General features: G+C 36.8%; 3 protein-coding genes and 1 long non-coding RNA gene across 6 annotated transcripts in view; 1 reads left to right on the top strand and 3 right to left on the bottom strand.

Annotated features, from left to right (window-relative positions):
* Positions 1-27,379, bottom strand: part of LOC144649283 (uncharacterized) — a 120,764-nt gene that overhangs the window by 45,677 nt on the left and 47,708 nt on the right. The window lies entirely within an intron of this gene.
* The window catches only part of LOC144649289 (uncharacterized), a 44,442-nt gene that overhangs the window by 2,456 nt on the left and 14,607 nt on the right, over positions 1-27,379 (bottom strand). Inside the window, exon 6 of one of the 2 annotated variants that reach the window (XM_078508764.1) lies at positions 26,318-26,985. The exons of the other annotated variant lie outside the window; for it this stretch is intronic. Within the exon in view, the coding sequence (XP_078364890.1) occupies positions 26,510-26,985 (476 nt within the window). The 3' untranslated portion in view covers positions 26,318-26,509. Of the gene's footprint in view, positions 1-26,317; positions 26,986-27,379 lie in introns of those variants that run through there. 2 annotated transcript variants of the gene reach the window in all.
* On the top strand, positions 30-5,723 carry LOC144649297 (uncharacterized). 2 transcript variants are annotated; one of them, XR_013569879.1, is made up of 3 exons: positions 30-379; positions 2,435-2,462; positions 3,728-5,723. It is a non-coding gene; the product is annotated as an uncharacterized LOC144649297 (long non-coding RNA). The 2 variants fall into 2 exon arrangements; XR_013569878.1 differs by having other exon boundaries at positions 3,373-5,723.
* LOC144651373 (uncharacterized) lies at positions 13,893-17,505 on the bottom strand. The gene is made up of 3 exons (XM_078511307.1): positions 17,089-17,505; positions 16,537-16,578; positions 13,893-14,088 (listed from the first exon to the last, which is right to left on the bottom strand). Exons 1-3 carry the CDS (start codon positions 17,304-17,306, stop codon positions 13,893-13,895), a joined length of 456 nt encoding a protein of 151 aa, XP_078367433.1. The 5' UTR covers positions 17,307-17,505.

Raw genomic sequence — 27,379 nt, 5'->3', positions numbered from 1 at the left:
TAAACAATCTGGAGCAGTGGGGGGAAAACGCTAGCGTCCAACAGTTTGGCTTATATATTTTTCGAGACATGCGTTTTGGTTTTCTTTATATTTTTGCACGCGAACGGCGGTAAAATTGGTCGTTTGCCGTGTTTGACCTGGTCGAGAGGTAAGGCCGAGAAGCACTGGCGCGAACGAAAATTAATCCCGGCGTCCTCTCTGGTACTTTTTGGCGCTCGGTTCAACGGTTCGAAGATCGATCATTGAGAGACCTTTTATCTCGCTAAAAAGGGCAATTTTCCTCTCTTTGAGACCTTATAACTTCTAAATCAGCTGCATGGAGCCTTCTTTCACCGGATCTCCAATCAACACGCCTGTTTTAGCCAAGTTTCTTTCCAAGGTAAGCTTATATATGACCGTTCAAATCATGTTTTGGTTGATTTCCTCTATGTAGCTTCTAGGTGAGATTGGTTTTAATATTTTAATAGAAGTTCAAAATGTAGAATTTCGTGTTTGTTCTTGCACTTCATACGTATAATTCAGCACTTCTTAAACATGAAGTTATTGTTAGAATAAATTGAATAATTCCGTGTGCATATAGAGATGTCAACACAGGACTGTTCAACATGTTTTATTTAAAATATAAGCTTATATAATTTAAGAGTGCAAGGCTTATTTATTCATGTTATTGTATGTATAGTAATTATTATTTTGCCGATTTGCAACAGTTTAAACTCAGTGAGGTTTTCAACTGGCAAATTATAAAGCAATCTAAAACAGCTTTAAAATTATCACCAAAAGTATTAAGCAGTATTTATCAATCTTATCTATATAGTACTCCTGGCATATCAAACTTATTCGATTGGTTTTGTTAGTCGAAAAAAATCGAACGTCTATTTTGCTGTGAGTTCGATTATTCCCAGGGTATCCAATCGAATGTTCGGTAATCGAACTTAATCAAACACCAATTGTTCGATTGGGTTCGGTAATCATACATAATCAAACTCACAATAAAATTTGGTCAATCAAACTCAATTGAAAGTTCGATTACCGAACTCCTGTTTGTTTATACTGAGTATATATTGATTTATACTGCGCCACAGCTGGGGCAGTCGAACAACGTTTTCGTCCGAAACTGAAGTCAATTTTGCATGCAAGTTTTTTGCTTATTACGATGATTTTGATCTTAAGAAAAAAATTATTTTACTTGTTCACTTATTACTTTTTGTCATCCATGTTGATAGTAAGCACTTCCTCCAATGTAATTGTTATGCTGGAAATTGCTCTTCTCCTGTCAACGTCGCTTTTGGACGCCCTCGAGGGCTAAGACAGACTGATGGCGGCAGCGTTTTGGCTCCCTATAATGATTCTTCACATATTGAACACACTGATTGCCTGTGTTGCAGTGAATGAAATGGTGCAACTTCTGTTTGAGTGTAATGGTAAAAACTGCAGGGCAGAAACCATATCCTTCCTTCTAATATAGAAATGTAAACAATAGTGCATTTCAGTTATTTTACCGTCCTTCTGTTCTCTTCTACCAAATATATTTTACTAAACATTGACATTCAGTTCGATATTTGGACGTTTAAGTTATATTTATTCCATTCAATAAAAGTTGATTTTGATTAGTCCTGCGTGATTTACTTATCAAGAGAAAGATTCAGAACTAGATCAAACCCGATTGAGTTTGACTGTGTTTGATTATGTTCGATTGGTTCGAAAATCGGACTTACAGCAAAATAGATGTTTGATTTTGTTCGATTACCAAACCCAATCGAACGATTGGTGTTCAATTGGGTTCGATTGATTTTTGGTTCGATTTTGTTGGATTGGATACCCCGAGGAACCAATCATACACAACCTAACACAACCAAACTCAATGTGATTCAACTTTGTTCGGAATCCATCTCTTGATAAGTAAAACATGCAGGACTAATTAAACTGAGTGTCTTGATGTTTGTTTATACATATTTTGTATAAGAGAACGAAACAACAGTTAAATACTGATATATGCACTTTTGTTTACTTTTTTATAGTGGTGGGAAGGAAATGGTTTCTGCCTTGTAGTCACCATAAGACTCAAACAGAACATTTTTTTCTACTTAAACAGAACTTGCACCATTTCATTCACCCCAACATAGGCAGTAGTAAAAACAAAATAATAAATAAATAAAAAAACAACAACAACAAAACATAGGTAGTAGTGCACCATACAAAATGTCTGCATAATATACAAACAAGCAAGAGTTCGTAATCAAACATTCCATTTTGTTGGATGGACCAAATTTTAATTTTAGTACGGTTATGTGCAATTACCGTACCCAATCAACCATTGGTGTTCGATGGGGTTTGAATATGGAATGTTCAATTGGTTACGTCGGCAGTACTGAAGTGACTTTCTAATTGAGTCAGCAAATGACATTAAATTGTTTGGATGTGTTATTACTTTCAGATGAAAGGGTTTATAGGAAGAGTGGCATGTAAGTACAAGCCTCAATTTATGTCTCAATGACTAGCAGCTAATAAAAGTTTTAAATCCAATGTAGACTTAATGACCTGCTGTCAAAGGCTTTTTTCTGTGAGTCGAATAGCACTGCAGTAAGCCCAAATAGGACTGAGGTTAGCCGAAATAACAACCTGGTTAACCTCAATACAGTCAACTCTCGCCTTGCGGACACCGTGCTATTGCGGACACTCGTTATTACGGACAAAATCCAAGTCCCCGGCGAAAGAGGTTTGACTGGAAATGACTCCCGCTATTACGGACTCTCACTATAACGGACACAAAACGACGCCCCGAGCGTGTCCGCTATAATGAGAGTTGACTGTACAGTGGAACCCCGATATAACAATCTTCAATATTCCCGATATAACGATGAATATGTTATGTCCCGGCAAAAATAAAATGTATAGGACAGCACCCTGATATAACGATTCCTTGATATAGCGATATAATTTTACTGCCCCCTTGGCATATCGTTATATTGGGGTTACACTGTACATGTAGCACAATTGTTAGCCTTAATAGCATTGCACTTACAATGTAGCCTAAACAGCACTTTGTGTGGCCCTAAATTTTAAAACTCTGGTTAGCATGTTTATGGTTAGCCTTAAAATAATTAATAGTGGTAATGGTAACATAATGTGTACTTTAAACATTCTGACAGTTGGCAGCTGGCCACTGTGGTCCAGTGGTCATGAGTATAGCTTACCATGCAATCAACTTTGTAGGAAATTTGCTACATGTACATTTACAGCTGGTCTAGTACAAATTCCTACATGTCCAAATGTGCATTGTAGAGTGCTTAAAAAATACATGTTCAATTGCACATGTGCATATTTTTATGAATTTTGTGATACCATAAGGTCTTTTATTCTTGTATATATGAGTGCAACCAGTGGACTGCAAAACTCTACTTCTCGCGTCCTTGATAACAACTGGATGGCAATGTACATGGAGCAATGTCTACATGTAAAAAATTACTTCCAGTCAGCTGTTCTCAAGGTCAGCCCTCCCAGTTATCTTGAAGTCCCTAATGTGCAGGTTCAGAAGTGGTGATGTTGTGGTTTCAACGCTTTGTTGGCTTTAATTTTTCAAACCGGTTTTGATTTTTATTTTCTTTTGTTTCAGATAATATTAAGAAATGAGACAGTGAAAAGTAAAAATTGGTTTGAAAATTTTTTAACCACAACATTGATCTAACCAGAATGTCATTCCTAATGATTCTTTATAATTTGTTGTTAGGTTAAAGAAGGCTCTACCACTTTCACTGATGAAGTCTTGTTCATACAAATACTAAAAAAGGTGGCAATAACCAGAGGTGGTTAAGGTGTAAAATCGTTTCACCTCGGGGTCAGTATCAAGTCTGTACCATCACAATGAAGCATCTTGCTGAATGTTCAGTTGGTGTACATACATGTACATGTCGTGTGGTCTTCTGGTGGAAATTTATTCCATCAGTTTTGTTCTACTTTTGTACAAATTATTTGAATTAATGGCAGTTTTTAAATAGGACCATGTTAACAAAGCCTGACAATTACAGTGATAAATGTGTCAAGTGAACCTAGGCTGGTCAGTGTTCGAAATCATTATTCAAGAGGTTCTACTGTGGTTATTTGATGCCATAGCTTTTTTATCAATTGTAGTGCTATGATAGTAGTTGAAGGGTTGGAACCCAAACCATTTGCCAAATAACCACTGTTAAAGGTGAAGAATTATTCTACATCAGTGTCAGTCTTAGGTCTGTACTTTCCCAACCTCGAATAAGCGCCCACCTCGAATAAGGGCCCACTCTGTAGGTAGGAAAAGTTAAAAATAAGGTCTTGTAAATGTACAACGAGAGCCACCAAGCAAAGATGAAAATCAGCTTTTGTACAATTTCAATTCTAGGCATTTTTTGGGACAATTTTAACATAGCTTACCAATGAATGGTGTTTGAACTTACCCTGCGGGAAGGCTCACCTTGGGGCATGAAATATACTTTGGGGTACTCACGACTGGCGGGCACAGCAATATGGTGGGGAGGAGACTGGTGAAGAGGCACCAGTAAATTTCATATCTCCATGAATGTCATATCTTGTCAACATTCCTGTCAAACTTCTACTTTCTTTGAAATTAAATTGGCTTGTCAGTATTCCTGCGGTTTCCGGGGTGGGAGTGAAAAATAAGCAGAGGTTGATGCAGGTTCACTCGCGGCTTTGCCACGTAAATGTCGTTCTCGTGCGTGCTCTAAGGTGAGCCTACTCGCAGGCTAGTGTGAACTTGGCTGTTCAGTGTTCAAAATCATTGTGCAAAAGGTTCTGCAATGTTTATTATTCGTTTGATTTCATAGTTTTATGATATGGAAGGGTTGTGGTAGTAACTGAAGGGCTGAAAGCAAATCATGTGCCAAACATTACATGAATTGAAGCAAAAGAAAAACATTCAACAAAAATTTAATCTTGAAATACCATGGTTTCATTTCCAACCCTTCAGTTACTGTAAAGTATATTTTATGCGGTTATTCAAAAAGACCATTTACGGCTATTAATAAAATTGATCAATATCTTACCCATAGTATAACTTTTAAAGGCTCATTTTCATCCTACAATAAATGTCTTTCATGATATGGTACATTTTCATACATATGCTAAGCTACATGTATTGAAAAATTCACTTCATATTGAGTGCATGAAGGCACTTCAGTAGAGGAACATAGGATAAATCGGGGCACATGCCAAGCAAAAGAGATTGGCTTTTTAAGAGAAAAGCAAACACCAGTGCAACATGCAGGATCAAAGTGGGCCTTTGCAATAGAGGAGTAGTATTATTACTATTTGGAAATGAAGTCACTGATATGTTATTAGACAGTTCTATCAATTAATCATGCATAAATTTATCTTAATCTTTATTGTTTTCCATAATGATTATGTGGAGTTGAAATAATTGGTATCAGCAATTTTTGACCTAGTAAAACTGCTTTATTTGAGCTGAAAAACTATACAAAACTATACGATCTAAATCATTTTATTCTGAATGAAATGCTAATTTTTATTATATTTATAAAGAATATTCCAAGCTATATATACATGCTTTATTGCAAGATACATGCAGACGAACTTTATTACTTATGGGGTATAAAATCATTTGTATGTATTATTATTAACTGGAAAAATATATGCACTGACGTACTGAAAATGAATGTAGTTAGGATAGTATCAAGAAAAGGTTCTAGACGAATAAAAGAAAACAGTGCCAGGCATTCTGTTCTTCATTTTAATTACAGGGGCTAGGCAGGTCCCCTTTGTCAATTTCCATTTTTTTTACATTTTTCAAACAGGCCCCCTTTGTCAATTTCTATGCGTTTTACATGTTTCCAAACAGGCATCCTTTGTCAATTTCCATGTTTTTTATATGTTTCAAACAGGCATCCTTTGTCAATTTCCATGTTTTTTACATGTTTCAAACAGGCCCCCTTTGTCGATTTCCAGGGTATTTACATGTTTCAATCAGGCCCCCTTTGTCAATTTACATGTTTCCAAACAGGCCCCCTTTGTCGATTTCCAGGGTATTTACATGTTTCAATCAGGCCCCCTTTGTCAATTTACATGTTTCCAAACAGGCCCCCTTTGTCGATTTCCAGGGTATTTACATGTTTCCCAACAGGCCCCCTTTGTCGATTTCCAGGGTATTTACATGTTTCAATCAGGCCCCCTTTGTCAATTTACATGTTTCCAAACAGGCCCCCTTTGTCAATTTACATGGTTTTTACATGTTTCCAAACAGGCCCCCTTTGTCAATTTACATGGTTTTTACATGTTTCCAAACAGGCCCCCTTTGTCAATTTACATGTTTCCAAACAGGCCCCCTTTGTCAATTTACATGGTTTTTACATGTTTCCAAACAGGCCCCCTTTGTCAATTTACATGGTTTTTACATGTTCAGCATCAGGTATAAATGTTTTTACATGCTTTTTACAGTGTTGATCGGATAAATTGACATGTTATTTACATGGTCCGTGGTCTTTCGTTCGGGAAATTTACATGATGTTCTGTGTTTTTACATGTTTTAGTTCAAATATTTACATGTTTTTGACATGTTTTGAGAAGAACATGTAAAAGGGTAAAAACTATGTAAATCATGCTTTACAGTGTCTTTACATGTTATTTACATGTTATTTACATACTATGTAAATTTTCAACTTTTCCATTTTACAAATAAATTCAGAAATAAAACACTTCATCATAGCTCATCCTGGCTGGCACCACATTTCTTGCAACTAACTCTAGCTCGTTGGTTTTTTATAGTTTATGATTTTTTTAATATTATATTACCTTCTGTATTTTGCTGTAGGTATAGGCACTATATATACGTTTCCATTTTTCAAGCTTTGCTAGTTTATATCCTACTCACTATGTATGCAGCTTTCTTATTACTTTAAAAGCGATTTCAAATGCATACCTTTTGGCCCAGTTTGCTCAGGTCTACCAGGAGGGCCACGAATTCCCAAAAAGCCCAGTCCGTTATTTTGGTTGTCCCGTTCTGAAACATAAAGGAATAGGAGAGTGTTTATTACACGAATGAAAAATGAAAAACAAACTCTGATTTAACTGATAAATTCAGTACACGCACCTTGAAAGTACTTCGACAAGAACCAAGAATAACCAGATTTGCCGGGCTGTAGTAGTACATCAATTCTACAGAAATTTGTTTATTATAATTAATTTTAATTTATATTAACAAAAACTAACAAAAATAACTTATGCACAAAACGAATTGCTATAGAAGTAACTACACAAACAACAGCAACTACACAAACTACAGCAACTAAACAAACTACAGAAACCACACAAACTACAGCAACTACACAAACTACAGCAACTACACAAACTACAGCAACTACAAAAACTACAGCAACTACACAAACTACAGCAATTTCACAAACTACAGCAATTTCACAAACTACAGCAACTACACAAACTACAGCAACTACACAAACTACAACAACTACATAAACTACAGTAACTACACAAACTACAGCAACTACACAAACTACAGCAACTATACAAACTACAGCAACTACACAAACTACAGCAACTACACAAACTACAGTAACTACACAAACTACAGTAACTACACAAACTAGTCAGTAACTACAGTAACTACATAAACTACAGCAACTAATCAAACTACAGCAACTACACAAACTACAACAACTATACAAACTACAGCAACTACACAAACTACAGCAACTACACAAACTACAGCAACTATACAAACTATAGTAACTACACAAACTACAGCAACTACACAAACTACAGTAACTACACAAACTACAGCAACTACACAAACTACAGCAACTACACAAACTACAGCAATTTCAAAAACTACAGCAACTACACAAACTACAGTAACTACACAAACTACAGTAAATACACAAACTACAGCAACTACACAAACTACAGTAACTACACAAACTACAACAACTACACAAACTACAGCAACTACACAAACTACAGTAACTACACAAACTACAGCAACTACACAAACTACAGCAACTACACAAACTACAGTAACTACACAAACTACAGCAACTACACAAACTACAGTAACTACACAAACTACAGCAACTACACAAACTACAGCAACTACACAAACTACAGCAATTTCACAAACTACAGCAACTACACAAACTACAGCAACTACACAAACTACAGTACCTACACAAACTACAGCAACTACACAAACTACAGCAACTACACAAACTACAGCAATTTCACAAACTACAGCAACTACACAAACTACAGCAATTTCACAAACTACAGCAACTACACAAACTACAGCAACTACACAAACTACAGTAACTACACAAACTACAGCAACTACACAAACTACAGCAACTACACAAACTACAGCAATTTCACAAACTACAGCAACTACACAAACTACAGCAATTTCACAAACTACAGCAACTACACAAACTACAGCAACTACACAAACTACAGTAACTAAACAAACTACAGCAACTACACAAACTACAGTAACTACACAAACTACAGCAACTACACAAACTACAGTAACTACACAAACTACAGCAACTACACAAACTACAGCAACTACACAAACTACAGTAACTACACAAACTACAGCAACTACACAAACTACAGCAACTACACAAACTACAGCAATTTCACAAACTACAGCAACTACACAAACTACAGCAACTACACAAACTACAGTAACTACACAAACTACAGCAACTACACAAACTACAGCAATTTCACAAACTACAGCAACTACACAAACTACAGCAACTACACAAACTACAGTAACTAAACAAACTACAGCAACTACACAAACTACAGCAACTTTAGTAACTACATAAACTACAGTAACTACACAAACTACAGCAACTACAAAAACTACAGCAACTACACAAACTACAGCAATTTCACAAACTACAGCAATTTCACAAACTACAGCAACTACACAAACTACAGCAACTACACAAACTACAACAACTACATAAACTACAGTAACTACACAAACTACAGCAACTACACAAACTACAGCAACTATACAAACTACAGTAACTACACAAACTACAGCAACTAAACAAACTACAGTAACTACACAAACTACATAAACTACAGTAACTACACAAACTACAGCAACTACACCAACTACAGCAACTAAACAAACTACAGTAACTACACAAAATACAGCAACTATACAAACTACAGTAACTACACAAACTACAGCAACTACACCAACTACAGCAACTATACAAACTACAGTAACTACACAAACTACAGCAACTACACAAACTACAGCAACTACACCAACTACAGCAACTATACAAACTACAGCAACTACACAAACTACAGCAACTATACAAACTACAGTAACTACACAAACTACAGCAACTACACAAACTACAGCAACTACAAAAACTACAGCAATTTCACAAACTACTGCAACTACACAAACTACAGCAACTACACAAACTACAGCAACTACACAAACTACAGCAATTTCACAAACTACAGCTACTACACAAACTACAGCAACTACAGTAACTACACAAACTACAGCAACTATACAAACTACAGCAACTATACAAACTACAGTAACTACACAAACTACATAAACTACAGTAACTACACAAACTACAGCAACTACACAAACTACAGCAACTATACAAACTACAGCAACTATACAAACTACAGTAACTACACAAACTACATAAACTACAGTAACTACACAAACTACAGTAACTACAGTAACTACACAAACTACAGCAACTACACCAACTACAGCAACTATACAAACTACAGCAACTACACAAACTACAGGAACTACACAAACTACAGCAACTATACAAACTACAGCAACTATACAAACTACAGTAACTACACAAACTACAGCAACTACACAAACTACAGTAACTACACAAACTAGTCAGTAACTACAGTAACTACACAAACTACAGCAACTACACAAACTACAGCAACTACACAAACTACAGTAACTACATAAACTACAGCAACTAATCAAACTACAGCAACTACACAAACTACAGTAACTACACAAACTACAGCAACTACACAAACTACAGCAACTACACAAACTACAGCAATTTCATAAACTACAGCAACTACACAAACTACAGCAACTACACAAACTACAGTAACTACACAAACTACAGCAACTACACAAACTACAGTAACTACACAAACTACAGCAACTACACAAACTACAGCAACTACACAAACTACAGCAACTACACAAACTACAGTAACTACACAAACTACAGTAACTAAATAAACTACAGCAACTACACAAACTACAGCAACTACGCAAACTACAGTAACTACATAAGCTAAAGCAACTACACAAATTACAGCAATTTGACAAAGTACAGCAACTACACAAACTACAGCAACTACACAAACTTCAGCAACTAAACAAACTACAGCAACTACACAAACTACAGCAACTACAAAATCTACAGCAACTATACAAAATGCAGGAACTTCACAATTTACAGCAACTACACAAACTACAGTAACTACACAAACTACAGTAACTAAATAAACTACAGCAACTACACAAACTACAGCAACTACGCAAACTACAGTAACTACATAAGCTAAAGCAACTACACAAATTACAGCAATTTGACAAAGTACAGCAACTACACAAACTACAGCAACTACACAAACTTCAGCAACTAAACAAACTACAGCAACTACACAAACTACAGCAACTACAAAATCTACAGCAACTATACAAAATGCAGGAACTTCACAATTTACAGCAACTATACAAACTACAGCAACTGCACAAACTACAGTAACTACACAAACTACAGCAACTACACAAACTACAGTAACTACACAAACTACAGTAACTACACAAACTACAGCAACTACACAAACTACAGTAACTACACATACTACAGTAACTACACAAACTACAGCAACTACACAAACTATAGTAACTACACAAACTACAGTAACTACACAAACTACAACAACTACACAAACTACAGCAACTACAAAAACTACAGTAACTACACATACTACAGCAACTACACAAACTACAGCAACTACACAAACTACAGCAACTATACAAACTACAGTAACTACACAAACTACAGCAACTACACAAACTACAGTAACTACACAAACTAGTCAGTAACTACAGTAACTACATAAACTACAGCAACTACACAAACTACAGCAACTACACAAATTCCAGTAACTACACAAACTTCCACAACTACACAAACTACAGCAACTACAGTAACTAAATAAATTACAGCAACTACACAAACTACAGTAACTACACAAACTACCTTAACTAAATACACTACAGCAACTACACAAACTACAGTAACTACACAAACTACAGTAACTAAATACACTACAGCAACTACACAAACTACAGTAACACAAACTACAGTAACTAAATAAACTACAGCAACTACACAAACTACAGTAACTACACAAACTACAGTAACTAAATACACTACAGCAACTACACAAACTACAGTAACACAAACTACAGTAACTAAATACACTACAGCAACTACACAAACTACAGTAACTACACAAACTACAGTAACTAAATACACAACAGCAACTGCACAAACTACAGCAACTACGCAAACTACAGTAACTACATAAGCTAAAGCAACTACACAAATTACAGCAATTTGACAAACTACAGCAACTACACAAACTACAGCAACTACACAAACTTCAGCAACTAAACAAACTACAGCAACTACACAAACTTCAGCAACTACAAAATCTACAGCAACTATACAAAATGCAGGAACTTCACAATTTACAGCAACTATACAAACTACAGCAACTGCACAAACTACAGTAACTACACAAACTACAGCAACTACACAAACTACAGTAACTACACAAACTACAGTAACTACACATACTACAGTAACTACACAAACTACAGCAACTACACAAACTACAGCAACTACACAAACTACAGTAACTACACAAACTACAGCAACTAAACAAACTACAGTAACTACACATACTACAGCAACTACACAAATTCCAGTAACTACACAAACTTCCACAACTACACAAACTACAGTAACTACACAAACTACAGTAACTACACAAACTACACATACTACAGTAACTGCACAAACTACAGCAACTACACAAACTACAGCAACTACACAAACTACAGTAACTACACAAACTACACATACTACAGTAACTGCACAAACTACAGTAACTACACAAACTACAGTAACTACACAAACTACAGTAACTAAACATACTACAGTAACTACACAAACTACAGCAACTACACAAACTACAGCAACTACACAAACTACAGCAACTACACAAACTACAGCAACTACACAAACTACAGCAACTACACAAACTACAGCAACTACACAAACTACAGCAACTACACAAACTACAGTAACTACACAAACTACAGTAACTACACAAACTACAGTAACTACACATACTACAGTAACTACACAAACTACAGTAACTACACAAACTACAGCAACTACACAAACTACAGCAACTACACAAACTACAGTAACTACACATACTACAGTAACTACACAAACTACAGCAACTACATAAACTACAGCAACTACACAAACTACAGCAACTACACAAACTACAGGAACTACATAAACTACAGCAACTACACAAACTACAGCAACTACACAAACTACTACAGCAACTGCACAAACTACAGCAACTGCACAAAATACAGCAACTACACAAAGTACAGCAACTGCACAAACTACATTAACTACACAGCCTAGCGCTAGTTCGATTACACAGAGTATAGTAACTGGCATAATCATTATCTGCCGACAACTACATAAAGTTTAACTACATGTTACAAAAACAAGCAGGTTAGTTCGAAGACTGTATTGGAGAATTATTTGCCAGGGAAAACATTTTTTAGGAATTTTCCACAGTCACAGATTTTTTATAAGCTAGCAGCAAATTTTTGAAAAGTGTAAATTTCCGCTTTTGCTGTTTTTTTTCTTTTAAGCTCTGAAACAGCTGTAATTTTAAGCGATAAAAGCTCGAAAAGAATTTATGAAATTGTTCTCCGAAAGCTTCCATGATATTTTTAAGACGTAATAGTGCGGTACGGTATGTAATCCCGTGGGACTTTCGTGCCGAAATTGATTTTTTCGCTGTTTTGCACTAATTTTGGGCCGAATAATAAGAATCCGATGGGGTTCAAATTTTTCGACCGCGTCTTCCCATGTTTCTGGCTACTTGAGGTTTTAATTTATGCTAATTAGATGCTAATTATATTCAGGAATAAGTTTTGCGAATATCTTTGCTCTGATTTAAGATTAACGTACCAAACGTTATAAGAAGCTTGCTTTTGACAACTTAAGTCTGTTGACTGAAATTGGTTACCATGGCAACCAGCGATGACGTCAGGATTAACTACCTGCTATTTTGGCGGCGGCCATCTTGGATCCGCCATCTTGGATTTTCGAACTTTCATTTTCAAAAGCAAAACATAGCCTTTTTTGATTAACTTTAACTAACTAACGATTTCCATTACGAGTGATGTCCAAATAAGGGCAGAACTTCCTTTATTTTTCTTCCTTTTATTGAGCACATGTACTTTTTTAGTCGCATGTACTTTGTTAGTACCATAGTATTCTACTCGTCTTTCTCCTGTTATGTCTAATACTAATGTAACTAGAGTCCCGTTAAGTTGACTTAAGTTTATGCACTAAGAACAGCATCATCCTCTTCCTCATCATCAACCTGCGTGTCACCTTTGAATGAATTTGAAACGTTTTTTTCAAAACATTAACAACTTGAAGAGGAGTGCATGGAAGCCTGTTCTTGAAACAACTGCAGCTGCTTTTTTTAAGCTCCACAACAGTTTAGAGTGCAGGGAGAGACAGGCACATAACAGGAACGTATGCTCCTTGGTGTTTGCTAAAGCAATTCTCTTTAAGGGGTGGAATATCCGGGCAGCTGGTGGTAAAGGATATGTCGCGCATGGCCTCGACGTTTGCGCGGATGATGTAAGGGAGTAAAGAAGCACGCATTGGAGGCAGCATCTTAGCTTCCAAGTTCCTGGATCGAAAGAGTTCCCATCGAAGTTCAGCAAAAGTGGTAGGTCCCGCTTTGCAGTACACTTGGCAGACAATTTCCTTTAGGTATTTAACTTGAGTAGGCAGTTCTCCGTTGGCTAACTGGTTGAATAGCGAGTGGCAGACCGACTGAGAGAGGTGTTTGCACGGTGTGTTTCAATCCCTTGTTTGCCTTAGGTTGATCTTTGACTTGACTTCTTGTGTTTTGGACATCAAACTGACCTGCTAAGTTAACAATTTTGTTGACTTCTTTATCACGCATTCCCGAAACATCGAGTGCGTGCGAGCCAAACGGCAAATGTGTGAGAAAAAACTGGAGTAAGGACGGATTCGGAAAATCTTCAAAGCTTGCAGTGAATGACCAATTCCGGTGCAACATAATTTCGCGCCGCAACACCAATGTCATAGTTTCTAAACCCTCAATGGTATCCCTACATGCTATCCATTTGAGCTGACTATACAACAACTATACAACTTTGTTGGGCTCATTTTAACGCAGCGACTTACAAACTGCAGTTTTGGAAGCTGCTCACCTAAAAGTTGTTTTAATCACTTTTAGTAATTTCCTGTTCCGCTTATTTCCATCGACTATCTGTTTAATATCGCCACGTAGATGTCATTTATTTCAGCCATATTCAAGCTGGAGCAATCGTCCGCTAGCGTGTTTTGAACTGCCAGAACTAATTCTACATCGCACGCCGAACGAACAACTTATTTTAAAGAACCACATTCACAATCAGCGCCGAAGGTGCGCTGAGCGTAACGCAAACAGCTCCTGTGGTTATCGATTAAGTGCTGAGGCGTTTTCTGCATATTCCCTGCGTATTTTACTTTTTTCTAATAGCGTTGTTCCCACTTGATATGAAAAAAAAAATGCGGTAAATCTTTTACAGTTTCACCGGGCTGCGACTCAGGGAGTGTTCTTGCCCTTTAAGGCCGCGAAGAGGTTGATGACTTAGAAGGACGACCAGGGCCTCGCCGGATAGAGGATGAGGAGTTGTCTGTCTAGGCCCGCTTTGCAACTCTTAGTCTCTCCATCATACCCTTGTTATCGACCGGTTTGCGGCACTCACCGGTCTGTAAGTGACTTGATGTCAGTCTGTCCCAAGGTACTTGTACAGATGCTCAATCATTAAAGCGTTGCTTGTTAGAGTCTTATTCAATGCAAAACGCTCATTGCAGATAATACACACCAAATGAGACATGACTTCATCGCTACTACTTGACTCTTATTTAACAAAACAACAACGACAAATTTAAATAAATAATTTGTGTTTTGTGTCTATACGCTTAGATGTGCAGCTCGAGCTGACGAGTTTCTTTTAAATTAAGGACTCGAAGTTGCGAAAATAAGCCTAAAGTTTTGAGTTTTACAGCTTTGTTTTTTGGGTGTGAAAGTGTGCTAATAAATGACAGATTTTTGATCTCCAAAGAATACCCCTAAATATTTCCTGATTGGCGTACAATAACGCTTCTCAAATTTATCTTACTTTATTGTTAAAGCTTTACTTTCAGCGTTCCCTTCTGATAAAACTTAAAATACGCTTACCTTGATCGGTCACTCTCCTTCTTTTATGTAAGAAAAGAGAAACCCAGGACAGAACGAATAGGAACGAAACATCATTGTGCTTTTCTACCTGACGAACCGAACTTTAATTGACTTAAATAGGTTTTCTACCCACAAGAAGAACAACTTTGGAAGAAGACAAATAGCGTTTGCGTTGTTACTATGGACTAACAAAAGTCAATGTTATTTTTGTAGAAAACTGTAAAACAGGAGAATAAAGAACGTTTTGCACTTAACTGGGCATTGTTTGTACTGGAAATAATTCTTTAGTTAAAGTTTATTTAAAATGCTTTGTTTTGCTACAGAAAAGTGAGAGTTTAAAAATCCAAGATGGCGGATCCAAGATGGCCGCCGCCAAAATAGCAGGTAGTTAATTCTGACGTCATCACCGGTTGCCATGGAAACCAATTAAAGGCAAATGACTCAACTAATCAAAAGCAAGCTTCGTATAACATTTGGTACGTTTATCTTAAATCAGAGCAAAGATATTCGCAAAACTTATTCCTGCATATAATTAGCATCTCATTAGCATAAATTAAATCCTCAAGTAGCCAGAAACATGGGAAGACGCGGTCGAAAAATTTGAACCCCATCGGATTCTTATTATTCGGCCCAAAATTAGTGCAAAACAGCGGAAAAATCAATTTCGGCATTAAAGTCCCACGGGAGCGATTTTTCGGACATACCGGACCGCACTATAAAGTTATATTTATTAGAACAAATTACTTAAAATTAGCGGTTAGACTAAACAATCCCATATACTGGACTGGTGGCTTCGCATGTATGAAGATTAGATATTAATTACAGATTGGGATTAATAGAGGGTATCTGATACAGTAAACTGAGCGTAGTTTTATCACAAACCTTTTCTCCAGTTTTTTCAATCGCTTAGTACTTTCGTTATGCCTGTGACAAAAGGAAAGGACTATTAAAAATGCTCTAATAAAAGTTTTTCAAGCTTTCGAGGAGGGCAAATGATAAACAAATTGACAAATAAACTGTAAGTAGGCACATTAATTTTGCTATGGTATTCACGCTATTCTTTAGACTTGTTTTAGGCGTTTTAGTTCAGTTTCTTATTGATGAGTTTTTATCAAGAATCAAGATTGTCTGCATATATCACTAAATTGCCTTTCTTTTTTCAATGGATTCAGTCTGTAGCAATGAGATGTCTTCATGTTAAAGTTAGTTTTATGGCCGAGTTGCTGTTTTCCTAGTGTTTATTAGTTGTTATTTATAAATAATGAAAATCATTGTTTTAAGCTTAGTTAGCTGAATCAATGCCACGACAAAATTTTTCATTAGAAAAGACGTTTTCCGTTTAGCGATGAAGATGGATCCATTTTACTGTAGCTACTCTAGATCTTTATTTTGTTCATTATTTCGCAAACTACAAAAAAATTTAATGATACATACTTTTTCTCCATGTCTTGCAGTCGTTTCAGAATATCCTGGGTCGCATTATTTTTAACGGATCGTCGTTCTCGTAGCGGCTGGGGATGTTTTTCATCATCTTCCATTTCTCGGCGAAGACCGTCCAGAGTTTCGTCCATGGCAGAAATGCGATGTAGGGCAAAAGACATGGCAAAAACAACCGCGAAAAGCAGGCCGATGCGAGATGCGAAAAGCTTCATAGCGGAATTTGGCTTTGAATAGGCTTTGAATCGTGGAGTTAATTCCTAACGCTGCGAACAATATCAGTAAACCTTCTCTTCACCTCAAGAAAGTTGTGTACGTTGGGAAATTGCGATGAAACCTTATTCGTTAAATATGGAACATGATTGGTAGTTTAGAGGAAACAATACATTGAGTCATCGGCGAGAATTTTCTCGTTTGTAAGGACCATTAAATTAGAATTACAATAAAAAATAAACTGTCATAAAATAAGATAAAATATACAAATAATGCACGGGTGGCTTAATCTTCTTTTTTTGCTCTTTATTAATGGGGAGGGGTGGATATAGGGATAAAAGTTTTTCAGGCAAGTCGAATCAGCCATGGTTGGAAAATGGTTTAGTTTGTCTTAAAACGGTAGTTAAGCTTTTAAATGTTGCAAAGGAATAGTCACGCCAGTGTTCTCCTGTTTAGAAGTCAAATACAGACATTTTGTTCACTTTGACAACTATTGCAGTGACCATATAAACATTGAGGACTCTAAAATTTGTTGTCATTGCGTGACAATTGTCATAACGTGCCAGTTATCATCGAAATAGAATTTAACCCTCTCGCTGGCATTAAACCCTCATTCATCTTGTTAGCACTGTGATTTTCACTGTCGTTTTGAAAGTAAAAACATACATTTTGGACTTTTTTGCTGCAATGCTAGTGAAAGTAAACTCTTACCACGTGTAATAACATTCGTGGAAGGTAAACAAGTCGTAAAATTGTCAATAAGTCAATTTTAGGTCGTGCGTAAGCAAGTTGATGTTTATCTTCGCGATATACCTTGTGACGAGCAACGTCGAAAAGCATTTTCAAAACCATTTTTCCGAACACCTTTAACGTTAATATTTGGATATCAAACATGTAATTAAACTTCTACCCTGCTGTAAGGCAACGTTTTGATGAGTACTAAGAACGAAAATGAAGTTTACAATTTGCGACAACTTACAAGACTGTGACAGCTTTTGTCTATATATTAAATTGCAAATAATGAGGAATGGTCTCAAGCTCAAAAAATAAGATACGATATCTTTAGTGTTCTCTGCAGACTGTAAAAGAACACTTAATATTTACTTAATATTTCAAGCAAAACGAACCTCTCGTCTATTAGTTTTTGAATGACTGCAATACTTTGATGAAATAAACTGCGCGATTCAGTTATTTTAAAAGGAGGAATGATAAATCAATGGATATTGACAATAGCTACAAACTTATAAATCTCGACTCATTCAAGTTAAGTTGCTGATAACGGTGGGAAATGGAACCACTATAGAGTATAATAGTCTTTAGTAACAGGACGGCCATCGACAGATTCAAGATTCTTTAGTACTTCAATGTGACATCTTTTTATTATGATGGAATACAATTCGACTCTCCACCACGCGCACTGTCTCAAATAAAGGCAAGTGATTATAATGGTGAAGACTCCTAACATAACAGCCAATGGAAACCGTATGTAATAATCCTTCAATGATTCATACACTAAATAGTTTGTCATGGCTGTAAAACTGATTGCGAAACGCTTCTCGCATTTTCACCCTGTTTAACATTTATTTTTTCCTTAATTTCCTTAGTTGCCTACGTATACCATATTGTTTACATAATTATACATTGACTAAAAATGTATTCCTTTTAGTAAGATATCTAACTGAATAACTTGGGATGATGGTATCATTTATGATATGACATTAGTCCTTTCACTTGACCGCAACCTTTGTCCGTTTTCAACACAATTACTGACTAAACAGAACAGGACTATTCGGATCATTCTTGATCGAGGGCAGAATTGAATCGCCGTACTTCCTTCGAGAGTTCACAAATTGCTGATGATATTGTTGAATTCTTCGGAAATTGATGCTGATTGAGGGGTGAATAACAACAAGGAGCCTGCCAAGCTCAGGGTGCCTTGCAGTGAAGAAAGGCAAGCAGTTTTGCGTACATCAGTTTGTTGGGAGAATGCATGAGTAGTGACGGAAAAAAGGGGTTGAAAGGATTGCAGCGCTACCATGTGAACATGCAATTTAGTTAGACGGTTTCCATGAGTCTCTGCCCAGCAGGTTGAAAATTTCCTCTGACAAACGGCGAAATAGCGTTTCTTGTCCTTGCGTTATCTGAATTAAAAATCAAAACAAAGATTAAAAAAATTCTTCGTGATGGATATGAATCAATAAAAGCTGAACATTTCATTTTAGCTCACTCTTTCGTAGGCTTAATTTATAAGTTTCTAAAATTTATGAACAAGCCTCGGATTAACGAAAACTTCGAAAAACTTGTAAACCTTGTTTGCTTATAGTTTCAATGGAATGTTCATTCAAATACCGTAGCATTCATGATGCAAATTAATAATAAGTTATATAAGGAACGATTAAAAGAGTTCCTCGGTTTCATTGAGCTGAATTTTTTGGGTGAGATCGGATTCACAGATATCAGAATATAGTCCGACATTCGTGGACACTAATGTGCTAACTCATAATTTCCTTCTACTCTTTTCAAATGCTCAGATCATTTATTTGCTCTTATGCACTTCTTAGTGTACCTAATTTTTGGCCACCTCCAAAGCAATCGTTTCTAAAGAAAAATACATACATACAAAATAAAATTTACCTTCATAATCCTTAATTTCCAGGCCATTTACCCCGGCTCTTTCTCTTGCTCAATGAGCCGGCGAATCCTGCGACGCCGCTGCTGTTAATAAGTATGACTCTTCGGCGCTGTTCGCGGGAAAGACTTTTTGTTCGAGCTTGATAATTCGATCGTTCACGTTCAAATAAATAAATACGATTCCAAGTAGAAATCCCACGATACAGAAGAAAAATAGAAATATCAAAGCAAAACGCGAAACGCGGTCATCAAACCGTTTTCCTGTAAGAGTCATTTTGATCACGGGTCTTGATTCAGCTGATGTAAAAAGTATCGGGAATTTAAGTTATGCATACGGGCCAGTATATTTGTTCAATGGTGTTAAGGCATTTATGCAAAATTACACTCCAGAGGGATTTAAAACCTGACACCTTTTGTTTTTATTATTTACTTTTAGATCCAGTGCAAACATTTCCGTCTGCCTTTTAAGTGCGCCCAAGTTCTTTGCCTTCCCTTTTTCTTTCTTCAGTTTTTTGATAACGTGATTAATTCTTGCTGTTTCTGTCAAATCCATGAGTACTGTTTGAAAGGCATAGCACTGAAGAAAAACAGAGAACCTCCTAAGCCTGAGCTAAAGAAAACATATTGCCATTCTTAAATAATGTGCTGAAAATCGTTACAAATGAAGCTTATATCAAAGCAAAGAAACCACTTACTTTAAATTGGGTAGGGTCAGGGGGAGAAAGTGTATGTGTAATTTTCACTTTGCAGCTTTCTGTCACCCATCCCTCCGATACCCTGAAGGAAACGTATCGTCACTCCTAATATGGACTAAAAATCTTAGCAAATCAAGTTTATATCGAAGATGGGAATATATATTGTAACTGGGAACAATATGGACGCTTACATTTTTCGCAGTGGTCTGTTCTGTGACAGCTATAATGTTGTAAGTAACGTCCCAAAAAAATCTGAACTGGAGATCAATGAACAGAACTTACTGAGCAAGTTGTATGCACCCGTTTTCAAGACTGAAGATGGAAATGGAGAAACGTTGTTCAAGGGACACTGTAACGGGGATTATAATGCTATTCGATAAAAAGTACTAAACTTATTGGAGAATAGGTGCACCTAGTACATCAAGATGAAGATATAAAATTAATTGTTGTTGAAGAAAAAGGGAGCCATCATAATTTTTAGGTGTTTTTCTAGTCCACAACGACAAAACTAGAAAAAATCATCAAGTTGAGATCTAAAGTTCCTGATGTTTATCGCTTTAGTACACTTTCACTGTGATTTTTAACAAAATTGGACACTATTCGTAGGTTCCACGTGTCTTTAGGAATGTCTTTAGGAATGTTTTGTCACGATGTGGGGGAGTCTGACTTTATTGGGACCAGGTCATTCCTTCCTTCAACCTGTATCTATAGAAACAGCCTCAGTCAATTATCGCTGTCGTCTTCTATTGTGCAGCAATATTAACTAAACCCAGTTTATTCTTTATTGATTTGTTTTTGTTAATCAAGAATATATTTCTCTGTTTTGAAACATTTCTTGGTTGAACGTAGTACGTACGTACGTACGTACATAAGGAGGGACTGTTCGTTATAGTCTATGGCTTGCATGGGTCTCTTTCCTGGTCGTTTTATAAAATTCTGGAAATTCAAATTTGAATTTGGGAAAAAGTTACTGAAAACACTTGACTCGCTACAGTTATTATCATAATGCATATGCACGCTTTGAGGTTATCATAGTATATGATAATAATTAATTGAGAACAGTAAATTGCAAACAGGCGCCATGCGACTGTATATCAACAACATTTGACTAACTTATTGAAATTTAACTGACTCGATATCGTTACACATGCATGCATACAAAGCATCCATGCTCATGTTTTGGCTAACAAAAGAAATAAAATATCAGTACATTTCAGAGAATCGACTCGATCATGCGTCGCATGATCGAGCTTGTTAATTAATGACTCTGTGTTCTTTGTTTTATAAAACACCCCTCTGTAACAGACCTGGTGAAACCCGACCTGGTGGGTTATTTTGCCCTCCCTGGTGGAAATTTGCCCTCCCTGGTACCTGGTGGTTTTCTAAAAAATCCCTGGTCAATTTTATTTCTCCCTGGTGAAGAATTGTGTTTACCTGGTCAGGAAAAAATCAGCCAAAATCTTTATAAACAAAAGAAAACGACGCGCGGGCAAAAATATTATTTACTATTTAACTATAACTTGATGTAAATATAGCAAAAAGTAATTGTTAACTTTTTTCTATTGTTTTTGTCGCTTGTTCTGCTGTCATGCACGTCTGCTGTCATGAAGAAAAAACAGATCTGTATCCTTTTCTGTATGTAATACGAGCTTGTGAATAATTCAGAGCGATTTGAACAGCCCGCGCGGCTCAAAATAAATGTGTAGAAGTATTTTTGATCCAGCTTTCTACAACATTTTATCGAATAACTACGCAGAGGATTATCAGCTCAACCGACATAATTCTTGGTGAGTATTGAGGGGCTTTTTTCCCGTCGCTTTAGCAGCCTTGAGCAGTTTGGGAGGCGTTTGATGCATAAAATGTCCTGTTTAACATTGTAGCCCGCCGACAGAATGTAATGCAAAAAATACAAAAGTTATTCAAGTTCGATTCAAGTACATACAAGATCATTCAAGCGGCGTATTACGGTAAATTTTAATTAAGCTGCCTCAAATTGTAAGTACTGTCTAAATATTACTTTGCGTAGCTTTCACCTGCATGAAATTATTGATGCCTTGCTGAAGGACTGCAGTCATCATAACGTATTTTTCCTTGCTCGCTTAATCCGAAAAAGAGACAATTTATTCGACCTGTAAAGTATATAAGCAAACGATTTTCCTATTTTGACGTCTTTATTCTTTGACCTTCTGAAAATGGAAAAACGAATAAGGGCCGGAATTTTGAACATTTTGCAACATTAACGGTACACGGACCGTTTAAATTTAGGGACTGGTGGGGTGGGGTTGGGTCAACAGTTTCTGAGCCCTCGAAAAGGGGTGGGTTATGTAATTTTGAACTACACGTAGGGGGTGGGGCATCTTATTTATTAACTAACTTTAAATTTACTATAAAACTGATTAAATGAATTTCTAGCCATTTCAGCAGGCCCAAATATAAAAATTTCCCAGGGGGAGCAAACCCCCTGACCCCCCTAGATGGCAGGTTTGCCTGTCTTTCTTCGACCTGCATAGAATCACGCTCAGCTTTTAGCCTTTTAATACCAGTAAATTCAAACTCTTTGCAAATATGGATGATGAAAAGTGGTTTTAGTTTCTGTTATCAATTTCCGTATAAAAAGGTGAACTCTTAAATAGTTGTTTATGAATTAATATTGCATACACAGTTTCAGTTTTCGCATATGTTTTTGTCTGGACAAAAATACGGAGTTTGGTATTAACTGAAAAGTTCGAGAAATAATGGTGTTTTTTAAGTTTACTTTAAGCTGCCCAGTTACATATGAAACTCCCTTCAAAACTCACGAAATGTTATTTCTGCATGTATAATTTTCAAAGTTTCCAGGGGAGGCATGCCCCCTGGATCCCCAGTAGGTTACATCTTCGGCGTTCACGTTTCAGATCTTTGGCGCTCCGAAGAACCGTCGTTTTAAATCATGCGTATAGGCCTGCTAAGAACTGCAAAAGTAACATGCATCTAGAGGAATCATTTTAAGGCGATAACGTCAGTCCATCGCCATATATAATAGACGGTCGCTTCTGCATGCATTGCGTGCCGTGTATGATACTCTGATCGACAACAACGTGCTAGAATTGCAGAAGATTTCAGGAATACAACCCCGGCGACTGATTCACGTCCAAGTGCGTATTGACAGTGTCAATAGTATGATAACTCATTGGCTCATTGTGACAATTACATTGCGGATCTAGTGGTGGTAATAGAACGAAGAACGCTCGGGGATCGCAAAACGGCCCGTTTGCCATATAACGCGAATGCTTAAAAGGACTTTTATCATCACCTTTACCTGGTGAAAAAAAGTAATCAACCTGGTGGATATTTGACTTCCCTGGTCGATTTTGGTTAAAAACCTGGTGGAAAATCAGATGTCACCAGGTCTGTTACAGAGGGGTGTTATAAATAATGGGCTGTGGCTTTGACATTTATATTGATCAATGTTTTATCATGGTTAGCCAAATTATTATTGTAGACAAAACATTTGATGTGAATGGAAATATTTTTCGAATTCTACTTATTGAAATTTGACGGCCGGACTTGTTAACCGTCCCTGACTATCATTTCATGTATACGAAGGTTTGTATTTACTAAAACTGAACTACAGTGTCAAAACGTTTTAGGTGTCAAAAGCCAGCGAAAATTAATATAAATCAGCCCTGATTTATTGATGCTACATGTAGCTCTGTGTTTTTTGTTTCGATAATAATTTGTATCGTGGCTTTGACACAGTTATTACAGCAATGTTTTTATCATGGTGAGCAAATGTGGACAGGCGCAATTTGAAATTTTAAAAATTAAAAATTAAAAAAAGGAACCCTTTAGCAACTTGTATAATAAACACCATAACTTCATACAAATTTGTTCACTCTTTAGCTTGCTGTGCGATACATTTCTTAGCCCCGAAGGTGACGACGATAATTGATATAAAATAACTGGACTTTATTGTTTAGGTAACTGAAATGAAATCCAGGAATAATGAACAAGGCCGCCTTTGGCTGAAAATGATAAGACTTAATTCTGTAAGCGAAGTTACATAGATTTCGCCTCTTTTTCATCCTTTCGGACCCAATGCAAAAAATTGTTTTGAATTTTTGGGCGTTTGAGAAGAGTCGCCTTGTGTTGTTTCACAAAGTTGCTGTCATTGAAGTTCATTTGAGCCAAACGAGCCAGAATGAGGGTAAATGAAATTTATCAAAAGTCGCGCAGTGCGTTGGCGACAACTCTCGTGAAAAATTTAAAGCGAAATGGCACTCGTACAAAATGGATCCAAATTTCAGAAGATCGCGCATCGCACGTGTGCAGCTTAGCGCAAATGAAAATGGTGTATACAATAAAATAATAAGTAGTATATTGTATTATAAAACAACATTCAGTATTAGCTGGAAATTGTAGTGGAACTTTTGTAATCTGGCGGAGGCCATTTTTTTAAAATAAAATCCATAAACTTATCTTAAAAGAGTATTGCAGGTTTAAAAAACCGCGGAAAAAATGCCACCAATTAAGTTGTTTAGACGTTTAAAAAATGACAATAAAAGGGCTTTTGACAGGAGGCTCATCGCTACCATGGCAACACATGTGATAAACAGTCTTAAAATAAAGGTTAAAAAAGCGTCAAAAGAATATCCCCAGTTTCCACCGTTGACTCGAACGGGAAATCTGTAAACTTTCATAGTAACACGTGTGATAATTATATGAAACGTAAGAAACCCCGAATTCAATGAGAGTAGCTATAGAAGTAGATGAAAGTACTAAACAGTTGGCGGGAAAACGTAAGAGCGAGAGTGTGAATTGCTTGCTCGAGCTCTGCTTGGGTGGTTTCAACCCTTCACGAAATTTAAATTTCGTCAGTAATTGCTACTGTAACTATTGAAGCCTTCTTAAATCGGTAGTTATGGCTATTGTTTAAGCAAAAAACAGCGAAGTATAAATATTGTCGCATTAAGTTTTTTCTGTGATAAAAGTGTGCGGGATCGCTAGCAGTTTTATAAGCTTAATTATGTGACCATGTAACCACACAGGTGGAAGATGTGTTTAAACTCTCGTTTAGTCTTGTCCTCCGTCGTTCAAGCAGGGGTGTACGCCAGTTTTAAATATTGACGTTTAATTAATGCCATCATGCATGACACCCGATTTATGCTGAAATATTTCTTTTTGCTTGAAAATCTTATCTTGTATCAACGTCATACTGCGGAAACTTGCATGAGTGTTAGACTAATAGTTCTTTCCGTTTCTACGACATGTACATTAGTTCGAGCATACTATTAGCTATTGCCAGCTAGAAGGGATTTCTTCACTCGTCCGCACAAAGCGGTTTAGCGGGAAAAGTTTATCGAAAGCAAACAACTGTCCGGTATGTCTCCCTTAAAGTTTTCCTCCACTCTGGCGATCTATGGTCTACATGAATAGCCCGGGCAGTTGCGTATTTCCTGCTCAGTAAAGCGCTTGATCAATCGATTGCAAATTTAGCGGTTTGAATAGAGTGCTGCTTTCTCGGCATTATAAGTTGCTGCAATATAGCGAGGGTCCTCAATACAGCAGTCAGCAACTGAATTGAAATCAGTTGTTTGTGGCGTTAACAAACTGGATCACAGGCTCTGGAGACGATATGGCAGTGAAGCAAACAAGACAACATTTTGATTGATCTTACTATAGTTTATTGTAGTTATCATAGTTTACACTACATCCATGTGAATCGCCGCTTGGATACAAAAAGCAGAAAACTTTATCATGGTTTACATCTTTCTCTAAAATATCTAGTTTCTGTTCAGTTTTACGTTACATTAAATCAAGACAATCTACGAAATCACTTTTCTGTTTTTTTTTTCTTGTAGCCTTTTAATGGCCCCTGTAGTGACAGCCTTCTCACGGCGTCACTTGGTACACACAGCGCACGTGAACTCTCTTCCGGCGACGTATGGACCGCACGGTAGTGAGCCACACTGCCCTTGCACGGGGTACAGTAAGGCACCATCCTTGCTGGCCTTGGTACCAGGGACAGACTCTGCGTTCTCGTCAACACAGATGAAGTCACGTTGCTTCTTGTGACCGTAGTACTCAGTCATCAGGTACCCATGATACTCCTCGGTCCAGCCAGATGGACAATCATTCCGTGCGGGCATCATAAGCATTGAGCCACGTGACTTGGCGAAGCAAACAGCGCATGGTGCCTCATGGTCATGGAGGTTCTTCTTAAACGGGTTGAAAGTATTGACTTCATACTCAGTGCCATACACGTATCCCGAGCTCTGCCATCCGTCCTTGTATCTGTCATACTTTGGATTGAGCGGAAGACAAAGGTAATTCACTCCACCGCCAATGTGAGTGTAATGCTCACCACCAATTCTACCTAAATATTTAAAGATGATCATTATTCTTAAATGTCAAAAACAAAGGTGAAAAGGTATTTTTACTTCACTGTCAGTGTGACCATTATATTCATCATCAATTACACCCATGCAATAGATTTAAGAAAAAAATGTGTTCATTATTCTTCTAGTTATTCGATTACATTTTTTGTTTTTGATTTAATACTTTTCATGTGCATTAAGTGCTACTGAAGAAAATATGAGTCTAAAGGTCCGGGATCGATTTAGGCTAGGCTTTAATTGTTTCACTACATTTATTTTATTGTCATATCATGAGAAAATATGGACATACCAAGCAAAGTTGTTGTTATTATTTTTTTTTTTTCACAAGAACTTATTTATTGGATATCCTAATATAAAAGGAAAAAGCGTGGC

This window comes from Oculina patagonica, chromosome 4, assembly GCF_052425735.1.
Source record: "Oculina patagonica isolate OP01 chromosome 4, crgOcupat, whole genome shotgun sequence".
Lineage (NCBI taxonomy): Eukaryota > Metazoa > Cnidaria > Anthozoa > Scleractinia > Oculinidae > Oculina > Oculina patagonica.
Note: the sequence above shows the minus strand (reverse complement) of the source record. Positions and strands in the feature narration are given on the sequence as shown.

What these genes read in the sequence shown, in the direction of transcription:
- LOC144651373 (XM_078511307.1), bottom strand. Translation starts at nt 17,306, where the DNA reads ATGAAGCTTTTCGCATCTCGCATCGGCCTGCTTTTCGCGGTTGTTTTT. An exon ending in CTGCAAGACATGGAGAAAAA is followed by an intron (nt 16,579 to 17,088) that starts GTATGTATCATT and finishes CTTTTGTCACAG; the next exon opens with GCATAACGAAAGTACTAAGC. An exon ending in TTGAAAAAACTGGAGAAAAG is followed by an intron (nt 14,089 to 16,536) that starts GTTTGTGATAAA and finishes CTTTCGATCCAG; the next exon opens with GAACTTGGAAGCTAAGATGC.